Below are 23,411 nucleotides of genomic sequence, written 5' to 3'. Positions count from 1 at the left end.
CCCTCTCTCTCTGCCCCTCCCCCGTTCATGCTCTGTCTCTCTCTGTCCCAAAAATAAATAAACGTTAAAAAAAAAAAATTTAAAGTACGAAATGCAAGTGGAGCCTGGGTGGCTCAGTCAGTTGAGTGGCCGACTCTTGGTTTCGACTCAAGTCATGGTCCCGGGATTGTGGGATCACACTCCACATTGGGCTATGCACTGGGCATGGAGCCTACTTAGGATTCTCTCTCCCTCTCCCTCTCCACCCTTTTCCCCACTCACACTCTCTGTCACACGCACGTGCGCGCGTGCTCTCTCTCTCTCAAAGCATTTAAAAAACATACGTATGTACGTAAAGGACATGAATCCACATCTATATGTCCAGCCCCAATCTAGTCCCCTTTCCGTTAGTCACTTCTTTCTCTTGCAGTGAGAAGCCTGTCCCTCATTTTCTCAATGTGTTTATTTGTTCACTAGTGTGTGTGTACAATTGTAAAATGGCTTCAGGATCGTGCCACCGTGTGCCGTAAACTTAACCGACTACAGCACAGTGTGTGTGTATAGTTGCTACTGTCTTTAGTCTGTATTACCTCGTCACAACCAGGTTTGCCAAAGTGACTGAAGCCGGCCCTTCAGTGGGATTGTTTGTCCCAGTCTGCAGTTTCCCTTGGGGTTGCCCGACATCCTGGTTGGGTGCTTTTTAATTTGCTTACAGTAAAATTCACTCTTCGTAGAGTGCAGTTCTGTGGGTTTTGAGCCACACAGGGTCCTGTTTCCACCACCGCAGAGAACATGGAAAAGTTCCACCCCTCAGAAGTTCCCGAGTGCTGCCTCTATGATCAGCCTTTCTCCCTCTCTTCCCCTAGACCCTGGCTACCTAGTGTGTTCCTTTGCAACGCTAATTCTGCCTTTTCCAGAATGTCCTGTGAATGGAAACAAGGTGTATAAGCTCCTGGGCTTGGCAGAATGTGTTTGGGTTCATCCACTTCTGACATGTGTCACAACTTGGCCTCTTTCTCTGGCTGAGTGGTGTCCACTGTATGGAAGAACCCCAGTTTGTTGGTCTGGTCAGTCGTCACAGGCAACTGGTCACTTCGAGGTTTGGATGGTCAGGAGTGAAGCTGCCTCCACTTCCTCTTGTTTTGCAGGAAGGCTTCACCAATGATCAGTACCAGGAGCTGACTGAGCCAGCCTCGCTCACCTATGTCACCCGCTCAGAGAACAGCATCTTTTTTGAGGTTGATGGACCCTACCTTGCCATGATCCTTCCAGCCTCCAAGGAAGAGGGCAAGAAACTGAAGAAGAGGTAGGAATCCCACAGCCTTTGTGCTTGGGGAGAAAATGAATGAGATTTAACAACCCATCCGGGAAGTGGACCAGGAGGCCAGATGGGACTACTTCTGTTTCTTGACCTTTTCGTTTCAGTATGGAAAGCTGTTGCCGACACAGATCCCGCCTTCTCTGCTCTCCACCTGCTAGATTCTCGTTTACAGGCTGCAGCCTCTTATGTTGTTTTTATGTCAGAAATATGAACCTCAGGGTGGGGAGATGTTTGCTGCCTAGTAGATGCTGGAGGGGAGGGCTGGACGGAGAAGGGGAAGGTGGAGAGCCAGTGACTAACAGCCAGCATCCCAGGCCCCCATTCACCGCTGGGCTCGCCTATGATTCCAGATATGCTGTCTTCAACGAGGACGGTTCCCTGGCTGAGCTAAAGGGCTTCGAGATCAAACGCCGGGGGGAGCTGCAGCTGATTAAAATCTTCCAGTCCTCAGTGTTTGAGGCCTTCCTCAAGGGCAGCACCCTAGAAGAAGTGTATGGCTCCGTCGCCAAGGTGGCTGACTACTGGCTGGACGTGCTGTACAGTAAGGTGAGCCGCCCTCCACCTGGCCGTGAGGGTCCTGCAGGCTCCTGGCGAACAGGGTGAGTCAGGGCTGATTCTGATGAAACGGGACTTCCTAGTCGGTGCCTCTCAGTCCCTCGAAGCCGGACCCTGTGCCCAGTGACAGAATTCCAGGAAGGAGGCACCTAGCATAGTGAAAGGATTTGTAAGAGAAAAATTTACCAGTGATCCCATCAGCTTCTTTGATTTTTTTTTACTTTGTAGGCCCTGTTAATGAATATGCAATTTCTACAATTTAAATGACAGTGTTGGCTTACCTTGAAACATATCTTCTCATGGGATCTATCATTATTTGTTACTCTTTAGTCTGTATTTGTCAAGTTTGCACTACTTGATTTAATCTGTAAATGTTGGGTATCATGTAGGCTTTTTTCACTATTTTAATGTTTTCTAAGCGAAAGGAATACTGGGATGGATATTCTAGAACTTTTCTGGCTTCCTTTGCTTTGTGGGCTGCTGCAGCTTGAGGCATATTGTCTTGTTCTGTAGAGTTGGCCCATACATGAGAGTAAGCACCGAGAGAGAAAAACACACGAAACAGGATCCAAACAAATCTTCCAGGATGTCAGGGCTGGGGGGTCAGGGATGTGTGCACATGGGACAGCAGGGCCGGGGGGTCAGGGGTGCATGTGCACAGGAGCAGATACAGCTATTTGTCCTCAGACTGCTCCGACTCCTCCCTTCTTAGTCCCATGGCTCTCCGGGGGGCTAGTGTCTCTCTTTCCTTTTTCCTGGCTCCTCCTTTCCCTAGTTTTCTTTTTGTTTTAGGAGAAAAATATCACTAATTCTGTCTTTCTTCTTTTTCTGTTAACTTTGGTGTCATTAGCTCAGTAAACGTCTTTTAATGTTTTCTACATAGTTCGACAAAATGGAATTTAAGGTTTTGTGTGTGGATTTGTAGCGTTGCTACTCACTGGCATGAGACAACCGTGTTGTACCGCTGCCTTCAGCCCATCAGGCTGGAGAAGCTCGCTACTCGGGGGAGATGTCCCAGTGAGCTTGGGATAGCGCTCTGTTCCTCCTGTGTGATCTGCTCGTTGCCTCTCCAGGCCGCGAACATGCCTGATTCTGAGCTGTTTGAGCTGATCTCTGAGAACCGCTCCATGTCTCGGAAGCTGGAAGATTATGGGGAGCAGAAGTCCACGTCTATCAGCACAGCCAAGCGCCTGGCTGAGTTCCTGGGGGATCAGATGGTGAAGGACGCGGGGCTGAGCTGCCGCTACATCATCTCCCGGAAGCCCGAGGGCTCTCCGGTCACAGAGAGGTAAGGGTTTCTGGGGTTAAGGAAGGGATTCCGTACGGTCTTGGATGTTCGGGTTGGAAGCTTGAGTCTGTTATGGGACCTCTGTCCCTTTGTAGCGATGTCAGCTTCCTTGTAAAGAGCAGGATGGTCAGGTGTGGAAGACAGGGACTGGGCTCTGGTCCCCTGCGGAACCTGGGTTGTGGGGGCCTAGACTGAGGGTACCCTGTCAGTCAGCAGGCACAGAGATGTGAGAGTGTATTGGAGCGGGGGTTGCTATGATGGGAGCCATCACAGAGTTCAGTTGAGGTCTAGGGCAGGCCCTGGATCACTCACACCCTTGAGGAGACCATTGTCACCCTGGCTGAGAGGTCTTTCTGGCGAGCTGCACAGAATGCTCTAGCATCCGAGGCTCCATGGCACTGCCAATGCTGTGGCCTCAGCTCTCTTTACCGACAGACAGAAATGTCTTCCAGCTTCTGAAACACGTTCAGCGTGACAGCAAAGGGTTCTGTCAGACGGCATCTTCCACTCCCGACTACGGAATCTTTGGGGTCAGCAGTGGTTCTCCTGTCACCCTGTCGCTCATCAGGCTGCTTGAACCGTGCAGGGACCGTGTGAATGGAACAGGAGAAAACTGTGTTGAGGGCATGGATTTCTAGAACAATAGGTTTTCTTCCTGCGAATCATTGTATAACCGTGGCAGAATTTCCCACCAAGAGCTCAGGGACTAGAAGTGGTTCCGCGGACAAGCCTTGAGAACAGCGGGCAGATGGGGGAAGTGCTAAGCACCAACAAGAGAAAACGTTTCAAAGATGGCCACAGCAGTGCTTCCGTGACCGTTTGTGACAGGGCCTCGTTCCTCCCATGACACTCCTTCCCTTGCACAGAGTCTGGGCAGTCCTGTGACTTGCTGCGGCCTATGCAACGTGGCAGAAGTGAACCTTGGTTGCGGGAGGCCTCATGCTTCTGCTCTTGCCCTTTGGCTGCCTGGTCAGCCTGCTAGGGGCCGGGGGTCCCTTGCAGAGGCAGGACCAGGTACCTGCAGCAGCTGCCACACCTGCAGGGGAGGCCACAGCGGCCACACAAGTGACCCCGGGCAGAACCACCTCAATCATAGGCTCATAAGCCAAAACAGTTACTGTTTCGATCCATGGAATTTGAGGTGGTTTGTGGTATAGCAGTAGGTAACTGATAAAGCTAGACACGTCAGTAATGCGCGTTTTCACCTACGCTAGGAAGGTCGGGAGTGGAGGGGGTGGGGAGCAAATGAATGAAACACAGCAAATATTTCCTTAAAAAGAAATTCCCTCGGGGCGCCTGGGTGGCTCAGTCGGTTAAGCGGCCGACTTCAGCCAGGTCACGATCTCGCGGTCCGTGAGTTCGAGCCCCGCGTCGGGCTCTGGGCTGACGGCTCGGAGCCTGGAGCCTGCTTCCGATTCTGTGTCTCCCTCTCTCTCTGCTCCTCCCCCGTTCATGCTCTGTCTCTCTCTGTCTCAAAAATAAATAAAACGTTAAAAGAAATTAAAAAAAGAAATTCCCAGAGTTCTAACAAAAGAAGGAATTTGGTGTAAGGCTAAAACAGATTACATGGAGAGTAAAATGCAGAATTGCTGTGTATCATTAAGAAAATGGCAACACAGAAAGTAGGCAACTTCTATGAACAGGCAATTTGCAAGTGAAGAAGTTGATGGTCAGTGCATGTAAAGATGTGCAAATTCACTGTAATTGGGAAACAAGTGTGTTAATACCAGTTGTCCCCCATGTACACAGGGTGGTGACAGTCACTTTGGAGAAGCCAGCAGTGCATGATGCATTAGATGGTGCCTGATTCCCCTCACAATTGAGCACGTCTGGGGATGTGTCCTGGATGATTGCCCCTGTGGTTTACATTGTGTTTAATAGCAAACGTTGGGAATGCCGTAGTGTCCCTCAATCAGAAAATGGGCAAATGTGTTTTTAATGCAGTGAAACGCTATGCGGGCGTTGGAACGATTGAATCGCAGCTGCGTGGTAAATGCGCGGGCTGGCACAGGCAGTCTACTTCCATCTGTATAAAATTTACCCATCTGTATAAAATTTACAGACGTGGACAACACTCTCGTTTGTTTACACATACGTACGGACAATAGTAGTATGGGAGCAGGCGTGGGATTGGTAAACGCCAAGACAGGGACTGTGTTTATCTCTGTGAGGACAGTCAGGATCGCTGCACAGAGCCTCATCCTTGTATCTGTTTTCTCAAATGTGAAGTAAAATGGCAAGGCATGAAGTTTGATAGGACTAGGTGATAGGTGCACAGGGGTTTGTTGTGTTCTAAGTTTCTTTGTGTTTATAAAATTCACAGGAACAACTGTTTCCTCCAGTGAAAGGAAAGGTATTGACAGTTGCCCTGTAGCCCTGCTAGTGCCATGAAAACTGGCGCATTCTTTCAGGAAAGCAGATAGACTCTTCTGTATCTTACTCAATGAGTAACATTTTAGAAATGTCTAATTACATGCACGCACATGGATATGTAATTTAGGGGAGGACTTTGGCAATAGCTCTGTTAACAGTGGTCAAACAACACAGACCAAACGGCCACCAGTGGGGGGATCGTGCATTAATCCGTGGTATTTTAATACAGTGAAGGATTATTTGGTTATTGAATATGATAAACATTAGATATTAGCTGTGGTTTATACAAAACAATGTCATTAAATAAAAGAGGTTACAATCTAGGTTCTAAGTCCTTATTTCCATGTGAAATACATGTACGTGGTCAACGCTGTACAGAGTTAGAGAGATTTCCGTGTTTGTGAGTTTTGTGCCTCTTTTCACCCAGGGCCATCCCACTCGCCATTTTCCAGGCAGAGCCCATGGTGAGGAAGCATTTTCTCCGGAAATGGCTTAAGAGTTCTTCCCTCCAAGACTTCGATATTCGGACAGTGAGTGCTGACTTCTGTACTCTGAGAAGTTTGGGAGGAGGAGTCGATAGCACAGTATCCCTGACTCGGGTCATCGTTCTGTCTGAGTCTCCACTCTCGATGTCCTCCTCTCTGCACACAGGGGGTGAGGAAGTAGTTCCACTTAAGGACAAAACCAGAAAAACTAGTGCCGGGCAGCGCTTAGATTCTGGTGCAGGGCTCTTGTGTTGGCTCAGCCAGCTACTAACTGTCATCCTGGGAGTCCTTTCTTTAAGTGTTCTGCCTCAGTTTGCTTCTCTGTGAAATGGGTACCTCTTGCCCTAGAATTTCTAGGTGGGATAAGTATGACACAGGGAACATTCAGTGTGGTGTGCGGTATAGAGTGGAGCACGGGGCTGCTGCTGCTTTCCTCTTAACGTTTCTCCTTATGCGCACCCAGATCCTGGACTGGGACTACTACATTGAGCGGCTAGGGAGTGCCATACAGAAGATCATCACAATCCCTGCGGCCCTGCAGCAGGTGAGGCCCCGCCCATGCAGACAGGGCCTGATGTGGCTCAGAAGCCATGGAAACCTGGGCCTGGCCCCTACTAGCAGTCAGACAAGTGATCGGTAAGTGATTGGTGTCACCTTCTTGTAGGTGAAGAACCCGGTGCCACGCGTCAAGCACCCTGACTGGCTGCACAAGAAACTTCTGGAGAAGAATGACATCTGCAAGCAGAAGAAGATCAGTGAGCTTTTTGTCCTCGAAGGCAGGAGACAGGTAGGGGGCCCAGGGCCACCGAGCCGTGCCCGTCAGGCCTCGTGGGGGCCCCATGCTACCCAGGCTTGGATGCTCCCATTCAAGTGTCTAGAGTGTTTCTTTTCTTTTCTTTCTTTCTAAAACTGTGTACCTGACAGACAACTCTTTCCACCTGGGGGGGTCTTCTGGCGTAGGAAGCCTTGGGCCTTCTGTCAGGGATAAGGACTGTTTTCTGTGTGAATAGAGCAGTAACTGGGCTCGGGGACTCAGTGCATCAGTGTGCCTTGGGACTCCCGTTTTCTAAACTGTGAAGTAAAAACCTGTAGAGACACTAGACAGTACTAAAGACAGTGTAATGAAGGGCTTAGCTGAAATCAGGAGAGCCAAAAGAAAATTCTCAGCTGCTGGAATGCAAAGTGAACTTTATTTTTACTATTTTTTTTCCCCACCCCCCAAAAGCACACTGTAAACTAGAGCACTGGGGGCTGGGAAGGAAAAGAGAGGACCTGTTCTTTGCAGTATTTTATTCTGTCTTACGAAAAGGAGCGAATCCCAGAGCAAACAAGGGAAAAATAGTCGTACTCGACTGATGTTTTCTATTTGACCTTTTCGCTCTTAGAAATTGGAACCAGATCAGTCAGTAGATGCACATCTTTGTGTACAAGTATCTCAGCCTATTCATTTGATCCCACGTGTGTATTTCTAGAGGCGGAGTTTCCTGAGAGATCGTGGTGTTTTCAGTCTCCTGGGTCTTTGCAGGTGGGCGTGGCCCAGGCTCCAGAAGGCACACAGAGCCTTGGTGCTCCGGACATGGAGGACCTCGGCCTGGCAAAGCCACCGCGCTCAGTGGTTCCTGTTGCCACCAGGAGAAAGCGCGTCCTCTGGGAGAGCCAGGGGGAGTCGCAGGACCTGGAGCTGACGGTGCCCTGGCAGGAGATCTTGGGGCCGCCTCCGGCCCTCGGGACCACGCAGGTGACACGTCGACGTGGCCGGTGGGTGGGGGCGGGGGCAGCAGCCTGGCCCGAGCTGTAGCTTGAGGTCTCCCGTGGAGTCTGCTACGTAGCTCCGGGGCCCTGCATGGGTGAGAGGCGTCCTCACCAGAGACACCTGCGCTGGGAAGCTGTGCGGTGCAGTTGCTGTGCAAGGCTGTTCCTGCTTTACCGCGTGCTCCTGGGTTGTGTTGACTGCCCCCTCTTCCTGACTTGCTTCACCGTCTGCCCTAGGAAGAGTGGCTGGTCTGGCTCCGATTCCACAAGAAGAAGTGGCAGCTGCAGGCCCGGCAGCGCCTGGGTCGCAAGAAGAGGCGGCGTCTGGAGGTGGCAGAGGGCGACCCTCGGCCTGGGGCTGTCCGCGACAGGCCTGCCACTGGGCTGGGGGGCTTCTTGCGAAGAGCCGCCCGCAGCATTTTGGACCTTCCGTGGCAGATTGTGCAGGTGCGGACTGCCATCGGTTTGGGGGGTGGGATGCCCCCCAAGGGCAGCATCACAGCTGATGGGAAGGGGTGTCTGGCCAGCTCACGATCCTGGGGACCCTCCGTTACTTTTGTGCCCTGTGATTGGGGCTGGTGCCGGAGAGCGCTCAGGAGTGTGAGCACGGTTTGTGTCGAGGTGACACGTGGTCTGCTCTCTCCGTTCCAGATCAGTGAGACCAGCCAGGCCGGCTTGTTCAGGCTGTGGGCCGTCATCAGCAGTGACTTGTACTGCATCAGGCTGAACATCCCCCGCCAGTTCTATGTTAACCAGCGGGTGGCTAAAGCCGAGGAGGGGCCTTCATACCGCAAGGTACGGGGCAGCACATGCTGCTGGTCGCTGTGGTCAGCTGTCTGCTCCGCCTCTGAGGTGGTGTCCCCGGCGATGAGGGAGCCACATAAAGGATGGGGCTTTGTGGACACAAAAGCCTGGTGAGCTGTGACGCTGAGCCGGGCGTGCTGGAGCACCTTCTTGGGGTGCTGTGAGGAGTGAAACGGTGTCTGTGGAGCACCGGGCACAGAGCGAATGCTCAGGGACTGGAGTTGCCGGTGTCCTGGGGGCGCCGTCCTCTTACGTCCGATGTCTGTGTAGCAGGGGAGGGACGAGGGGGACGTGTGTCAGTGGCTGGAGTCTGTTTCCATAGGCGCTTCTCCTGTTAGCAGCCTCCCTGGACAGACGTCACGTGCCTCAGGGTTCCCTTGGTGAAAGCGTGCGGTTCAGTGGCTTTCCGTGCGTCCCGTCCTGCAGCCTCTGCCACAGCCAGTCCTCGAGCGTTTTATCTCCCTCAGAACAAACTGGGACCCTTTGCAGATCGTCCCCTCCCCCAGCCCTGGCTCCCCACCGTTCCCTTGGCACCCGGGTTCTGCCCTTAGGTTAGCCTGTCGTGGAGTCCAGCTAGTTTAGTTCTGCCCGAAGCTCGTTTACTGAGGCTGTCGTGCGCATTTCGCAGTGGGTGCTGGGACGCGCGGAATGCGCTGCCGTCTAGTTGCGACGAGACGTGGGAGTTTGTAACTGAGACTTGACTCCAGAGGCTTTCTGGAGAAGGTGGGACTCTGCCCCCACCAGGATTCAGGGGCGTGCGGCCCTGGAAAGGGCGGGGCGCGTGAAGGCGGGGAACAGATGGTCTGGGATTCCTGTCGCTTTCCTGGATGCGATGCTGCATTGTAACCTCGGAGGACACCTTTTCCGTGGGGAGGTTTTCCCTTTGGGTGCCCTGCTCTGCTCCGCTCTCTGGCTCCCCCACACCCGTCCTCTGACTGGCAGACAACAGGAAAATAACCTGGGGACACCTGCTCCCCTCACTGCCCCAAAGCTCCTCTGCTTTTCATGAGCCCCAGGCTGCTTTTTGAACCTACAGCCACAGCTTCCAGTTTTCGTTTTACCTGTGAGGAGAGACGGGCTCTGAGGGGCTCACGTGTGGCTGCGGCTGCACAAGCCCTAGGACTGTTTAAGGGATGCACGGAGTATGCGAGTTCAACAGACGTCACCGGTGAGCCTTGTGACCAGGCTGGCGCCCTGTTTCACCAGGTCAGTCGAGTGCTTCCTCGCTCCAACGTGGTCTACAACCTCTACGAGTACTCGGTGCCCGAGGACATGTATCAGGAACATGTCAACGAGATCAATACTGAATTGTCGGCCCCAGACATCGAGGGCGTGTACGAGACACAGGTGATCATCTTCCCAGCTGGATGGAATGGAGGAAGCAAAATTGCGTGTGGCGTGGACGGGCTAGCAGCCCAGCTCTGGGCCGCCGTCCCGGTGAACTCCAGCAGCGTGTCTGCTGAGGACACGCGGGCAGCGGCCTCACCCTGCCCTGTCCACCCCTCTCCCAGGTTCCGTTATTGTTCCGGGCCCTGGTGCAGCTGGGCTGTGTGTGTGTGGTCAATAAACAGCTGGTGAGACACCTTTCAGGCCGAGAAGCAGAGACCTTTGCTCTCGAGCACCTGGAGATGCGCTCTCTGGCCCAGTTCAGCTACTTGGAACCAGGTAGGACGTGTGCCCGCTGCCTTTGCCCGGCCCGGCCTCCCACGCACGTCGGGGTGACGGCCGTGTTGCCCCGCAGGGAGCATCCGCCACCTCTACCTGTACCACCACGCGCAAGGCCACAAGGCGCTCTTTGGCCTGTTTGTGCCCTCCCAGCGCAGGGCGTCTGTGTTCGTGCTGGACACTGTGAGTTCCTGGCGAGGGGCTCGGGGAGGGACAGGCCCCTGGGCGGGACGGGCCTCTGCCCCCGGTGCCTGTGGTGATGGCTTTTGAAGTGGAGCCACAAAGGGGTCCCTGCGGCAGCACCTGCGTGGGGAGAGGGCTGACCCGGCCCCCACTGTCCAGGTGCGAAGCAACCAGATGCCCAGCCTCAGCGCCCTGTACACCGCCGAGCACAGCCTCCTGATGGAGAAGGTGGGTCCCGAGCTCCTGCCTCCCCCCAAACACACTTTTGAAGTTCGGGCTGAAACCGACTTGAAAACCATCTGCAGAGCCATCCAGCGCTTCCTGCTGGCCTACAAGGTGAGTGGGGTGGGGCTTCTGTGTGTGAGCCCCTCCCCCCAGCGCCCCCTCCCCCCCAGCCGCTTGCTTCCCTTACGTCCAGGAGGAGCGCCGTGGGCCCACACTCATCGCTGTTCAGTCCAACTGGGAGCTGAAGAGGCTGGCCGGCGAGGTGCCGGTCCTGGAGGACTTCCCGCTGGTGCCGGTCCGCGTGGCTGATAGGGTCAGCTATGGAGTCCTGGACTGGCAGCGCCTCGGTGCCCGGCGCATGATCCGCCACTACCTCAACCTGGACACCTGCCTGTCCCAGGCCTTCGAGATGAGCAGGTGAGGGGAGTGGAGGGCATTTCTCCGTTTCTGGGCTCTAGCCCAGTTCCCGGTTCGTCCGTCCCTTCCCTGGGGCTGACCCCGTGCCCTCTGCAGGTACTTCCACATCCCCATTGGGAACCTGCCCGAAGACATCTCCACCTTCGGCTCCGACCTCTTCTTTGCCCGCCACCTGCAGCGCCACAACCACCTGCTCTGGCTGTCCCCCACGGCGCGCCCTGACCTGGGTGGCAAGGAGGCCGACGACAATCGCCTCGTCATGGAGTTCGACGACCAGGCCAGCGTGGAGATCAACTGTCCGGGCTGCTACTCCACGCGTAGGTGCTTGAGGCACCGGGGGTCCCCCGGCTGCTGGCGTTTCCGCCACGCATTGCCATTCTGTGGTGGCGGGAACGCCCAGTGGCGGATGCTCCGCGCTCGGCCGTGACGGTGTGGGCACTGAGCCTGCAGCAGCATCCGTGGGTGTGGGACGAGCGGGGCTGGGCTCTTTAGTCGCTCAGTGACAGGCTTGTCAGCCAGCCCGGCTGCCCCGGGAGCGGTGTGTTTCCTGAGGTAGCACTTGCTGCAGTCGGCCCACGGGCACCACAGGGGTGTCTGTCTCTGTGCGCAGTGTGCGTGGAGCTGGACATCCAGAACCTGGCCGTCAACACCATCTTGCAGTCCCACCACATCAATGACATGGAGGGGGCTGACAGCGTGGGCATCAGCTTCGACGTGATCCAGCAGGCCTCCCTGGAGGACATGATCACCGGCAATCAGGCCGCCGGCACCCCGGCCAGCTACGATGAGACAGCCCTCTGCTCCAGCACGTTCAGGTGCCCTGAGAGCACAGCCTGGCCTTCTGTTCGTGTGCCCAGTCCTCTCCCTAGGCAGGATGGCTGGGCTTGGGATTTAGAAGGAACATTAGAAACCTATTTATCCTCTGCCCTTGTTTTGGAAAACTAAGAGCTAAGACATTGTCACTGGGGCTTCTCTCCCCCAGGGCGGCAGAACCAGCACCCCATATGGGGCCAAGCTCTTTCCTCCAGTCGCTGGGCTTTGCTGCCCTCCGGGCACCATTCTGGCCCCTTCCTGTGGCCATTGGTGTGTTGTAGGCGTTGAGTGCAGAGTGAGGCCTGAGGGCGCACATGAGGGCCCAGCGATAGGGTTTGGACAGTGAGGAGAGGGGGCAGAGGTGACAGCACAACAGGGGGAAGCTGGCCTCAGGGACGAAGGGCCACCCTCCGTGCCTTTCTTCCAGGATCCTGAAGAGCATGGTGGTGGGCTGGGTGAAGGAGATCACACAGTACCGCAATATCTACGCTGACAACCAGGTGATGCACTTTTACCGCTGGCTCCGGTCCCCATCCTCGCTGCTGCACGACCCCGCCCTGCACCGCACGCTCCACAACATGATGAAGAAGCTCTTCCTGCAGTGAGTGCTGCCAGCGGCTTGCTCCAGGCCCTGCTGACCCCAGCTCCCCCAGTCCCCAAATCCACAGGAATGGCCGGCCGACGCCCCGGGCTAGTGGTCCATTTCGGTAAAGGTCCCAGGGAGTGCTTAGCTGCTGTCCCAGCCTGCTCAGCATCCTGCACAGGTGTGCCGTGTGCTGGGGTCTTCCTGCGTCCTTTCGGCACAAGTCCTCATGCCTTGTGTGTGTGTTCTGCACCTGTAGTTAAGAGCAGATATTGGAGACCCATGTGTGGATGTATCATCCTAATGGGCACTCGGGCTGCTTCCAGAACTCAGGCTGTTACAGATCACCAAGCAAGAATGGCCTTGTGCCCAAGGTCACGGGAATACATCTCTGGAATAATCTCTAGCAAAAGCACTGGTGCAGGTTTGATAGATCTCTTGACTGGATAGGAAGACGCTAATTTGATTCTTAGCGACAAAGCACTCTCCGTGGAAGTTGTACAGTTGTTTGTGTGTCCAACAGAGACTGAGAATGTGTGTCCGCAGCCCCACCAGCACGGCAGACACTGGGGCCAGCCTCGTGTGGTGAAGTGCTAACCCGGTGTACTCTTGCTCTGCAGTACTCATAATAAGTGACCTTGAACTTTCTTTTTATATCCTTTGTCCATTTTTCTGTAGTTTTGTTGGTTTTTTTCCTCATTGATTTATATGAGTTGTTTCTACGTAAAAATTAGCCATTTTTGTGTGATGTGAAAGCATGTTTTCTCCTGTTTTTGATTCTCTTTGGCTTTGTTTATGAAAGAAACAAGTATTTGTTTTGCCCCGAGAAATCTTCACTCTGTTGCGTCTGGATTTCAGGCATATTTAGAATAGCTTTTTTGTTTAGGATCCTTAGCTTGTTTTCCCATGATGTCTTGTGGTGTCCTCTGTGGCATCGCGACCGGTGATTGTGACCTTGGTCTACAGGCTCATCGCTGAGTTCAAGCGCTTGGGGTCCTCTGTCGTCTATGCCAACTTCAACCGCATCATCCTCTGCACGAAGAAGCGGCGGGTCGCAGATGCCATTGCCTACGTGGAGTACATCACCAACAGGTGTTTACATTTCTAGAATTCTGCCTTCCTTTGTGTTCTGATCTGGTGTCCTTTCCCTTCTGCTGAGGGACTTCCTGTAAATCACTCGTAGCATGGATCTGTTCGTAATGAATTCTTTCTGCCACTGGATGTCCAAAGATGCCTTTATCTTACCTTTATTTTTGGGAGATCTCGTTGCTGGTATAGAATTATATATAGGTAGATCTGTTTTGAAAGTTTTATTTCTCTCTGTGTTTCTTTTTGGGTAATTTCCTTTGTTGTGTCCTTAAAGTTGCTAATCCTTTCCTGCAGTGTTTAGTCTGCCGTTCATCCCGTCCAGGGTGGTTTTCCTCTCACGTGTCTGTAAGCCTAGCTGGGTCTTAGTATTCCTAGAGTGTGCTGAGCCTGCTCTGTCTTTCCTCTAGCTTTATGACTAGAATCCAGGGTCAATAACCATTTCAGTGTTGTGTTAGTTCTGATTTGTATTCAGTGGTAGGTTTTTCTCCCGATTCCGCATTGCCTGGGAACCTGGTGATACCTCAATGGATGTCGGCAGTTGTGAACACATGTGAATGCCTTGTCTCGTGGATACCTTGGCGTTTTATTCTTCTGTAGATGTTCTAGAGCTTTCTTACTTGGAAACACATTGGCCTTTTGAGCATTTTTTGTGATTTATAGGTAGGCTGGGCCAGAGCCGTGTTTAGTCTAGAGCTCACTGTTGTTCACTGGTAAAGCAAGATTGCTGTGAGTGCAGCCCTGGGCACCTTGTGAGTCCTGAGGCTCTCGGACAGCGGTGGGAGCGGGCACTCAGCGGTCCTTGTCCCTGCTCTGTGTAGTCTCCTTGCACGCAGAGAGGCTCTTACTTCTCTGGTCCCTCAGCACGAGTCCCTGCCGCTCCCTCTTGCTTGGTGCAGAAGTCGCCTTAGCGTCGGGTTTATCACGTCCTCTGGAAAGTTGGAGGGCTGATATAGTTTGAATCCACCGTAAGTTTTTGTTAAGAAGTGAAGGGTAAGCAGGTACAAAAATAAAAGGAGGAGAGTGGAGAAAAAATGATTTCATGTAAGCAGTTTCTATTTGGCTTCTTTTCAGCGTCCATTCTAAAGAGATCTTCCATTCCTTGACGATTTCTTTCTCTCGGTGCTGGGAGTTTCTTCTCTGGATGGATCCCTCTAACTATGGTGGAATCAAAGGAAACGTCCCATCTAGTATTCACTGTGGACAGGTAAGATGTCACAGTCTGGAGAGCCCAGGCTGGGGTCTGAGACAGCTTTGGGGCCCGTCTTTGTCTCATTGCACATGTTTGGTGCTCATGGGTCCAGCGCCTGGCCCAGTTCTGGGCCCCATCCTGCAGCCGTTCCCGCAAGAGCGTGCTGCCCCCGGGGGATCTGTGAGGGAAGAGGTGAGCAAATGGGCAGATGGGGAACGTGCAGCACTGGCAACGGTAGGGGCTGAGGGAGGGCAGAGAGCAGGCTGTGGGGCAGGGGGCTGACTTAGGTGGGACCGTCACAGAGGCCTCTAAAGAGGGGACAGGCAAGCAGGGAATGAAGAACTGGGCCGGGGGTACAGTGTCAGCGTAGCCATGACAACAGAGCAGGGCTGGGCGGGGGTCACGGGTAGCACAGAGCAGCCAGGAAAACAACTGGAACATCGTACTGTTCCTGCCACAGGCAGCCTCCTTGGGCCCAAAGGCCGAGTTGGAGTCTCGGCTTTTAGTGACAAAGAGACTCTGAGCAGGAGCACGTCAGGGCCTCCACCAGGGCCCCGTGTTGTCGACAACAGCGTAGGAGATCAAGGCTTCAGTAGGAGCCCAGTTAGCATCAGCCCAGGGGAGGGTGGGGGGCAGGGTGGAGTCTGGGAGAAGGACTCGGGTGGGTTTTGAAGGTGCAGTGTACAAGCCAATGGAATGGATGGAGGTGACACCTGGGGGTGTGGGTGCACCCAGGGGTGTGGAGCCACGCGTCTATGATAAGATGGGTGGGGCAGGAGAGCACGTGTGGGGTGAGAGGAGCCAAGCCTGGCCAGGGTGTGTGGCGTGTGCACAAGGTCCGGCCGTCCTCAGTGCTGGGGCAGGAGGTCTGTGGAGACCTCGATGGGAGGGAAGTGCAGGTATCGTAGCTGAATCAGGAGAAGGCAGTGGATGCTGCTTGAAGGGTGTGGGGGATGCCGGAGTTCACACGTTGACGTGGAAGGCGCCACTGAGAGGGGAAGTTGGTCATGCGGGAGATATCTGCAGTAGGGCCCCTTGGGTAGGATTGTCACCGTCCCAGGACGTGTGGGATTCAGACAAGAGATCTAGTCACCCAAGGTCACCCACTCGTGAATCTTCCCTACCTGGGAGGTGGGAGTTAAAGAATTCTAAAGTGAATTCCCTGGAAGAACAAAGTGAGAATCACGATCAGCATTTGCTGAGTACACACCGGGTACGTTACCTAAGCAGCTTCATCACCTAAGTGGCCTCGTCCTTAGAGCCATCCTGCGGGACTTTGACTCAGGCTCAGGGATGTGGAACGACTCGATGAGCATCTCACGAGGCACAAGGGGTCAGTAGACCCAGGTGTAGAATGACTCAAGTGTGTTGCGTCTGTGTTACAGCAAGACTCCCGAAAAGAAGGCAGAGAGGAGGAGGAGGAGGAGGAGGAGGAGGAAGGTGGGGAGGAAGAGGAGGAGGAGGAAGGTGCCCAGGAGCCCGACGTGGAGGACATGCTGGAAAACAACTGGAACATCGTGCAGTTCCTGCCACAGGCAGCCTCCTGCCAGAGCTACTTCCTCATGATCGTTTCGGGTGAGCCGGCCCGCTAGCTTGCGTCGGAGTCTGGCGGTGGGAGTAATGTGGCTCTGGCGTGTTTGCATGCAAGGAGGTAAAGGGGAAGTCAAGTCTGGTGGGCGTGCACTGGCTGCGCCGGCCTTGCGGGGCTGGACCCCTGTCCTCTGCCCTGGGGCGTGTCCGCAAGTCCCAGGACTTGCGTGTGCACACAGAGCAAGTAAAAGTAAACACCAAGTACAGCGGATTGGAAACTTCCTGAATCAGTTGCCCACTGGCTGGTCTTTGAGGCTCAACTTCTGTGTCAGAATCTTCTGTATCTGACTTGGGTCTAGAGGTGCAGTGTTAATAAAGGTTCGGTGTTTACAAACCAGGGTGTCTGAGATCACGTGCACACCAAGTGTATACGTTACACTCTGTCACACAGAGCTCGTCATTAGGGGAGAGCAGGTGGCGAGGGCCGGGAACACCACTCAGACCTAGCGATGTGCAGCCACAGCGGTGGTTTCGTTTATAACTGCATGTGTGCTCGCCCTTGAGTCTCTCTCTACTTCTCTTTTGAAACTCCTGGGGGGCTACCTCAGAAGGCGTGCCGACACCAGGAGCCTAGACTTGCGTTTGTTATGAGCCATGTTTTGTCACTGTGTCACTGTGCGGCAGGAAGGTTGGTGAGTGTGGCTTACACGGCACTCTCCCTACTAAGGTGCACTTGGACCTGGGCCTCAGTAAGTGCCCTGCTTATTCCCATTTTTCCAATTGATTTTGGCTCGTCCAAATGCAGCCAAGAGTCACGACTAGTAATGATATTTCAGCCCAGGCTGGCTGGAGGTCCGACCGGCCACAGGGCCCCCTGGGTCCTGACTCTCAAGGCCTGTGGCCTGTCTCTGCAGCATACATTGTGGCCGTGTACCACAGCATGAAGGAGGAGCTGAGGCGCAGTGTCCCGGGGAGCACCCCCCTGCGGAGGAGGGGGCCCAGCCAGCTCTCCCAAGAGGCCCAGGCGGTGGCCGGAGCCCTTCCTGGTGAGCACCCCCTTGCTGCGTGAGGCCACCCCTCTGTCCCTGGAACCTGAGCCCTCTGCTCTGGGGGTCCCCGTGTCCTTCCCTTAGTGTCCTTATCACTGCAAAATGGGGAGCATGTGCCGCATCCCTTTCCTTCCCAGGAGTGATCACCTTCTCTCAAGATTACGTGGCAAATGAACTCACTCAGAACTTCTTCACCATCACTCAGAAGATTCAGAAGAAAGTCACGGGTTCCCGGAACGCCACTGAGCTCTCAAAAATGTTCCCTGTCCTCCCTGGTTCTCACTTGCTGCTCAATAACCCTGCGCTGGAGTTCATCAAATACGTGTGCAAGGTGAGGCCGCGACACGTGTGCAGGGCAGAGATGCTTAACGCTAATGCGAGCACTCACAAGAGTGTCGGTGTGTGTGGGAAGCGAGGGTGCCAGGAGTACAATCTTGTTGATTCCACGAACTCTCACTGCTCATTCCTTGCATCTGCTGTTTGAGGCATTTGGGGCTAGAAGTGGGAGGAGACCAGAGCCCCCCCTGTCCTCACGGAGCCTGTGGTCCAGTGAGGGCGAGGACAAGTCAGTGAGGGACAGGTGAGCCCAGAGAGGGGAGGCGGGCTGAGGTGGCCTCAGAAGGGCAGGGTAGATGAGGAAGTTGGGGCCCGAGGCCACACTGAGCAGGAGGGTCCAGCCGCGTGCGGACCTGAAGAAGAACCTGAGGGTGCAAAGGCCCTGGGGTAGGATGGTCTGGGGGTGCTGGTGAGAGGCACCTGCTGAGTGGGCGAGCTGTGAAATGGCGGTGCTTGTGGATCTGGTGGGGCCAAGGGCCGGGACCAGGAACAGTCTCCCACAATGAGCAGGCTGTGGTGAAATCACAGAGGAGAGCTTGCTCGGATGCTAAATGCTTTCTGCGAAAGGCGGGCGGAGTCAGCGATGGGATAATATTACCAGATAGCGACTGTGCCGGTGTCACCCCTCAGAGAGCACTTTCCTGGGCATTCGGTTACAGGATGCTCCAGGATCAGGTGACTTCTGGTTGCGGTGCAGAAATAGTTTGGTTTGCCATTTTATTCTTCTGTTAGACTCCAGGGTTTTTAAAATTTATTTTTACTCAGGTATAGCTTACGTACGGTGAGATTTCACCATTGTGGGTGTGTGTTCTGTGAGTGGTGGCAGAGGCAGGATGCAGGGCATTTCACCGTCCCGCAAACATTGCACCCACCCCTGCCACGCGCTGATCTGTCTGTCCGATGTCCGTGCACTCTCTAAAGTTGACCCAGTCACATTCAGTCTGTGCGGTGAGTTGTTCAAGCTTTCACAGAGCGATGGGGCTGTGCTGCGGGCAGGTTCAAACGGTCTCCACCTGAGCTAACTCCCCCCGAACCACTGATCTGCCCTTGCACGGCCACCTCTTCCAGAATCCCACGTTGTGGATTATGTGGCCGGTTAGGTCTGGCTCCTTTCACGGCACACACAGAGTGTACATGCGGTCCTCCACGCGGTCGCGAGTTGGGGCGGTGCAGAGAGGGAGAGGGGGACAGAGGGAGAGGAGGGGCACAGAAGAAATAAAGCGGGCTCTGTGTGGATTGGAACCCACAAACCATGATATCATGACTTGTGCTGAAGTTGGACACTCAACCAACTGAACCACCTAGGTATCCCTAGAATCATTTTAATCTATAGATTAACTTAGGGAGAATTAACATCTTGGGTTTTTTTAGTGTTTATTTATTTATTTTGAGAGAGAGCGCAGAAGCACAAGGAGGGGAGGGGCAGATGAGAGAGAATCCCAAGCAGGCTCTGCACTGTCAGTGCAGAGCCCGACGTGGGACTCAAACTCACGAACATGCGATCATGACCTGAGCTGAAATCAGGAGTCCGATGAACGCTTAACTGACTGAGCCACCTGGGCACCCACAACATCTTAGTGTTGAGACTCCTGATTCATGAACCACTATCTCTTTCCATTTATTTAGGTCGCCTCTGATTTTCTTCATCAGTGTTTGGGGTTTTCAGCATATAAATATGACACACATTTGCACCTAAGGTTTTCAGGCTGTTTGGTGCCATCGTAATAGCACTGACTTTTTAAAACTTCAGTTTCCGGTTGTTCACTGCTAATATATAGAGATACATGGATATTTGTATCTTGTGTCACATCTTTTTTGTCCATTCGTTTATCAGTGGACATTTGGGTTGCTTCCATAAGTTGGCTATTGTAAAAAATGCTGCAGTAAACACAGGGGTGCATATATCTGTTTGAATTAGTGTTTGCTTATTCTTTGAGTAAATACTCAGTAGCGGAATTATTGGATCATGGCGTAATTTTATTTTTAACTTTTTGAGGAACTTCCATACTATTCTCCAGAGTGGCTACACCAGTTTGCATTCCCAGTGATAGCGTAAGAGAGTCCCTTTTCTTCACATCCTCACCAACATTTGTTATGTCTTGTGTTTTTTTATTTTGCCCATTCTGGCAGCTGTGAGGTGATACGTCATTGTGATTTTGGTTTGTATTTCCCTAATGATGAGTGATGTTGAGCATCTTTTCATATGTCTGATGGCCATCTGGACATGACACTGATTTTTAAGTATTAATCCAGCCTCGCTTGTATTCTTGGAGTAAATCGCACTTGGTTGTGACGTATCATCCTTTTTATACATTGGTGGGTTCAATTTGCTGGTATTGTTGAGGATTTCTGAGTGCACATGATGGTGGTTGGCCTGCTGTTTTCTTGTGCTGTCTTTGGTATCAGGATGATGATAGCCTCATAAACGAGCTAGAAGTGTTTTCCCTTTTGTGTTTCCTGGAATACTGTGTAGAATACTATTTTTTGCTTAATTTTTGGTAAATTTACCAGTGAAATCTTTTTTCTTTGTTTTCCTCTTTAATTCAATCCAGTTTTTTTTTTATAATGGAGATATATAAACTGTATGTTTTAAGCAAACAGCTTCATACTAACAGGCTGTCGCTCCTCGTTATACATACTTGCAAATTTACCTGCTTGCCGAAATCTACTTGTCTCACTGGATGGGGTGGCGGGCTTCGAATCTGACCATAAATAGTTCTCCCAAAAATGTCTTCTAAGAGGGCTTTGGTTCTGTGGTGTTCTTGGTGTTGAGCTGGGACAGTAGAGTTTTAGGGGTGGGAGGGACCTCTAAAGAGGTCCGTCCTGTCCTGTCCTCTCCATTATGGACAAAAGGAGGAGACACCTCACCTGTGGTTCTGCAGGCACCACCACGAGAGCCAGGCTTCCCAGCGGGCTCCGGGCTGGCACGGGAACCCCCACCGTCGGGGCTGAGAGCACGCACTCTGCCGATGAGACCGTGCGGCCCCGCAGATTTAGGACTTCCTGTCCTTGAGGAGGAGGGAGCCAGGAAGGACGGCAGGAAGAGCACGTAGTGCCCCCGTCCCCCGGAGCTGACGGAAACCTGCTCGCAGGGCCGCACTGAGGAAGCCCCCCTCACTTCCAGCGGGAGAAGGAGGGCGCGGTGCTGAGAAGCTGCAGCCTGAAGAGTCCGCTGCAGGCTTTTCCGCTCCCGATGGAGACCGGCCCACGAGGCCGTCACTGACGCTCTGTTCTTTGAAGGTTCTGTCTCTGGACACGAACATCACGAACCAGGTGAACAAGCTGAACCGGGACCTGCTGCGCCTGGTGGACGTTGGCGAGTTCTCAGAGGAGGCCCAGTTCCGAGACCCCTGCCGTTCCTACGTGCTCCCTGAGGTCATCTGCCGCAGCTGTAACTTCTGCCGGGACCTGGACCTGTGCAAAGAGCCCTCCTTCTCTCAGGTGGGCGGGGCCGGGAGGCTCTCAGACACCTTTCCTGTGTGCCGGTGCGGTGTCCTGATAGACGGTGGCGGTGACGGTGGTGCGTGCGGGCCGGCAGCCCCCTCCCCCCGGCTCCCCAGCTGGCTCCACACGGTCCCTGCCCAGCCCCTGGGAAGCCCTGGCTGCCGAGGAAGGCTGGGCGGACCGCTGACCCGGCCCCCTCCTCCCCTGCCTAGGACGGGGCTGTGCTGCCTCAGTGGCTCTGCTCCAACTGCCTGGTTGCCTATGACTCATCAGTCATTGAGATGGCCCTGGTGGAAGCCGTGCAGAAGAAACTGATGGCCTTCACTCTGCAGGACCTGGTGAGTGGCAGGCCTGGCGTGGGGGACTCCACCCCAGCCCCCTCTCCAGTGGGCAGAGGGCTTCCTGATGAGCGATTTGCACCCCGAGAAGCCACAGGTGTGCACAGTTCTCAAGTCCCGACTCAGTGCTCTGAGGTGGCCGGCCCTTGGATCAGGGCTCCTCTTGACTCCTTGTCACGCATCTCTGGGGCCCCTGCAGGGGCGGGTGCTGGCTCCATGCACCTTTTGTTGTAATGGAAGAGGGTAGCTGGTGAGCAGAATGGAGTGTGAGAGTCATGGCAAGTGTAAAGACAACAAACAGGGAAGAGAGAGAGAAACAGGGACGTTGTCAGCATTAGATAGAGGGGTGTTCTTGATGAGAGGATGTGAAGGGGTGTCGGGGCCCGGGCAGGGAACAGCCCACATCTGCTCTGATGGAATAGGGAGACCCAAGGAAGGCACAGGGGTGAGGTCCCTGGGACTCAGAGGCAAGGGTGCAGTGCCGCCCGCCCCCCTGGGAGGGTGTTAGGAAGCAGCTGGCATGTTTGGATAAATCCCGTTACAAAGTATTGGTCTTTCCTGGTTGAGCTGAAGGCCATGGGGTGGAGGGGGTGTGGGCGGGTGGGTGGGCATGCCGAGCTCTTGGTGACCAGGGCTGCTCCTCATTGCAGATCTGCCTCAAGTGCCGGGGTGTGAAGGAGACCAACATGCCTGTGTACTGCAGCTGTGCCGGGGACTTCGCCCTCACCGTCCGCACCAAGGTGGGGGTCCCACGGCTGGCCTGGCTGCCCCCCCTCTCCCGTTTGCCCTTTCTGGTCTCTGCCATCTGCCTCTCTCCCTACACACCCGAGCCTATGCCTTGCATTCCTGTGCCTCCTCTGGTCATTTCTGCAGGTCTTCATGGACCAGATTAGAATCTTCCAGAACATCGCCCAGCACTATGGCATGTCGTACCTCATGGAGACCCTGGAGTGGCTGCTGCAGAAGAACCTTCAGCTGGGCCATTAGCGAGTCGAGCGGCGACCCCATTCCCTGCCCTGACTTCCAGATTTGTGACCCTGGCTAGGACGGAGCACCGAGGAAAAGGAGCAGGTCACATAGAGAAGCACGAGCCAGCCAGAGCAGGAGGTGGCTCCACCTGGGGCTGCCTAGGCCGCCAGCTGTGGTCAGGGCAGCCCACTGTTGGCCTGAGAGGGATCTCCAGGACGGTTCCTGCTGAGTGGACAGCCCTCCCTGCGGTCCCGCTCTGTCACTTTCTCCTCTGCTGTTGAGGGGGTCTTCTGTCTGGTGATGACTAGTGGGGTTTGCAGCCCTTGTTTCTCATCACTTGTGACCACGGAGACGGTCTCATAGCTGGATGCCAGCAGGATGTGGGCCTGTTCCAGGGAATCTGGAGCCAAACCCTGAGGGGACCTGGACATCTTTCCCACAATGAGTTCCCAGGACTTAGGCTTCTTGTCTGGAGACTTCCTGGTCAGTGTAGGGTCTGCAGGAATGGGGCCCGCATCATGGCGGTCACCTTGCCTGCAGCAGCGAGATCTGGAATCGGGTGTGGCACCCTTGCCCTCTGAACCTGCAGGTGGGGGTGGGGACAGACACGAGCACCGGGCTCAGACTGCCGCACATGGGTGGGAGGATGCACGTGTTTGTCACAGGCTTTAACGTCATCTGTTAGCACTTGGGTTTATAGGGAAATCCTTCACATGCAAGACAGTCGGTTTTTTCCTTCCGGTTTGAGGGATCTGGTCGGGGGAAGAGACGGGAATAAAACGGCAGCAGCAGTTTTGTTGGGCTTCTAGCGGTTCTGCTCTGGCTTTTTAGCTTCAGAGTCCAAGACCTCCGACCCTTGCGGGCCTGCCCGTCCTCCAGGGGCCACTCGGGGCATGCACGCCCAGGGTCAGCGGCCCTCACCTGCAGAGAGGGTCAGTCGGGACCATGGCCCCTTTAAACCTGGACACTTGCCACCAGTTTCTTCAGAGAGCCGGTGCAGCGCAGAGATGTGGGACCTCACTCT

General features: G+C 54.2%; 1 protein-coding gene across 1 annotated transcript in view; it reads left to right on the top strand.

Moving 5' to 3' along the window:
• The window catches only part of POLE (DNA polymerase epsilon, catalytic subunit), a 45,423-nt gene extending 22,240 nt beyond the window's left edge, over window positions 1-23,183 (top strand). The window contains exons 24-49 of the mRNA XM_049620709.1: window positions 1,128-1,285; window positions 1,651-1,846; window positions 2,929-3,143; window positions 5,944-6,046; window positions 6,465-6,545; window positions 6,666-6,788; window positions 7,527-7,739; window positions 7,991-8,200; window positions 8,405-8,548; window positions 9,764-9,904; window positions 10,069-10,222; window positions 10,299-10,405; window positions 10,565-10,741; window positions 10,824-11,047; window positions 11,144-11,364; window positions 11,658-11,862; window positions 12,288-12,461; window positions 13,410-13,535; window positions 14,604-14,736; window positions 16,107-16,296; window positions 17,166-17,297; window positions 17,438-17,631; window positions 20,877-21,077; window positions 21,293-21,418; window positions 22,069-22,158; window positions 22,292-23,183. Of these exons, the coding sequence (XP_049476666.1) occupies window positions 1,128-1,285; window positions 1,651-1,846; window positions 2,929-3,143; window positions 5,944-6,046; window positions 6,465-6,545; window positions 6,666-6,788; window positions 7,527-7,739; window positions 7,991-8,200; window positions 8,405-8,548; window positions 9,764-9,904; window positions 10,069-10,222; window positions 10,299-10,405; window positions 10,565-10,741; window positions 10,824-11,047; window positions 11,144-11,364; window positions 11,658-11,862; window positions 12,288-12,461; window positions 13,410-13,535; window positions 14,604-14,736; window positions 16,107-16,296; window positions 17,166-17,297; window positions 17,438-17,631; window positions 20,877-21,077; window positions 21,293-21,418; window positions 22,069-22,158; window positions 22,292-22,405 (4,152 nt within the window). The 3' untranslated portion in view covers window positions 22,406-23,183. The remainder of the gene's footprint in view (window positions 1-1,127; window positions 1,286-1,650; window positions 1,847-2,928; window positions 3,144-5,943; window positions 6,047-6,464; window positions 6,546-6,665; window positions 6,789-7,526; window positions 7,740-7,990; window positions 8,201-8,404; window positions 8,549-9,763; window positions 9,905-10,068; window positions 10,223-10,298; window positions 10,406-10,564; window positions 10,742-10,823; window positions 11,048-11,143; window positions 11,365-11,657; window positions 11,863-12,287; window positions 12,462-13,409; window positions 13,536-14,603; window positions 14,737-16,106; window positions 16,297-17,165; window positions 17,298-17,437; window positions 17,632-20,876; window positions 21,078-21,292; window positions 21,419-22,068; window positions 22,159-22,291) is intronic.
• Window positions 23,184-23,411: the final 228 nt, after the last annotated feature.

This window comes from Panthera uncia, assembly GCF_023721935.1.
Source record: "Panthera uncia isolate 11264 chromosome D3 unlocalized genomic scaffold, Puncia_PCG_1.0 HiC_scaffold_9, whole genome shotgun sequence".
Classification (NCBI taxonomy): domain Eukaryota; kingdom Metazoa; phylum Chordata; class Mammalia; order Carnivora; family Felidae; genus Panthera; species Panthera uncia.
This window is presented reverse-complemented; position numbering and strand designations above follow the sequence as displayed.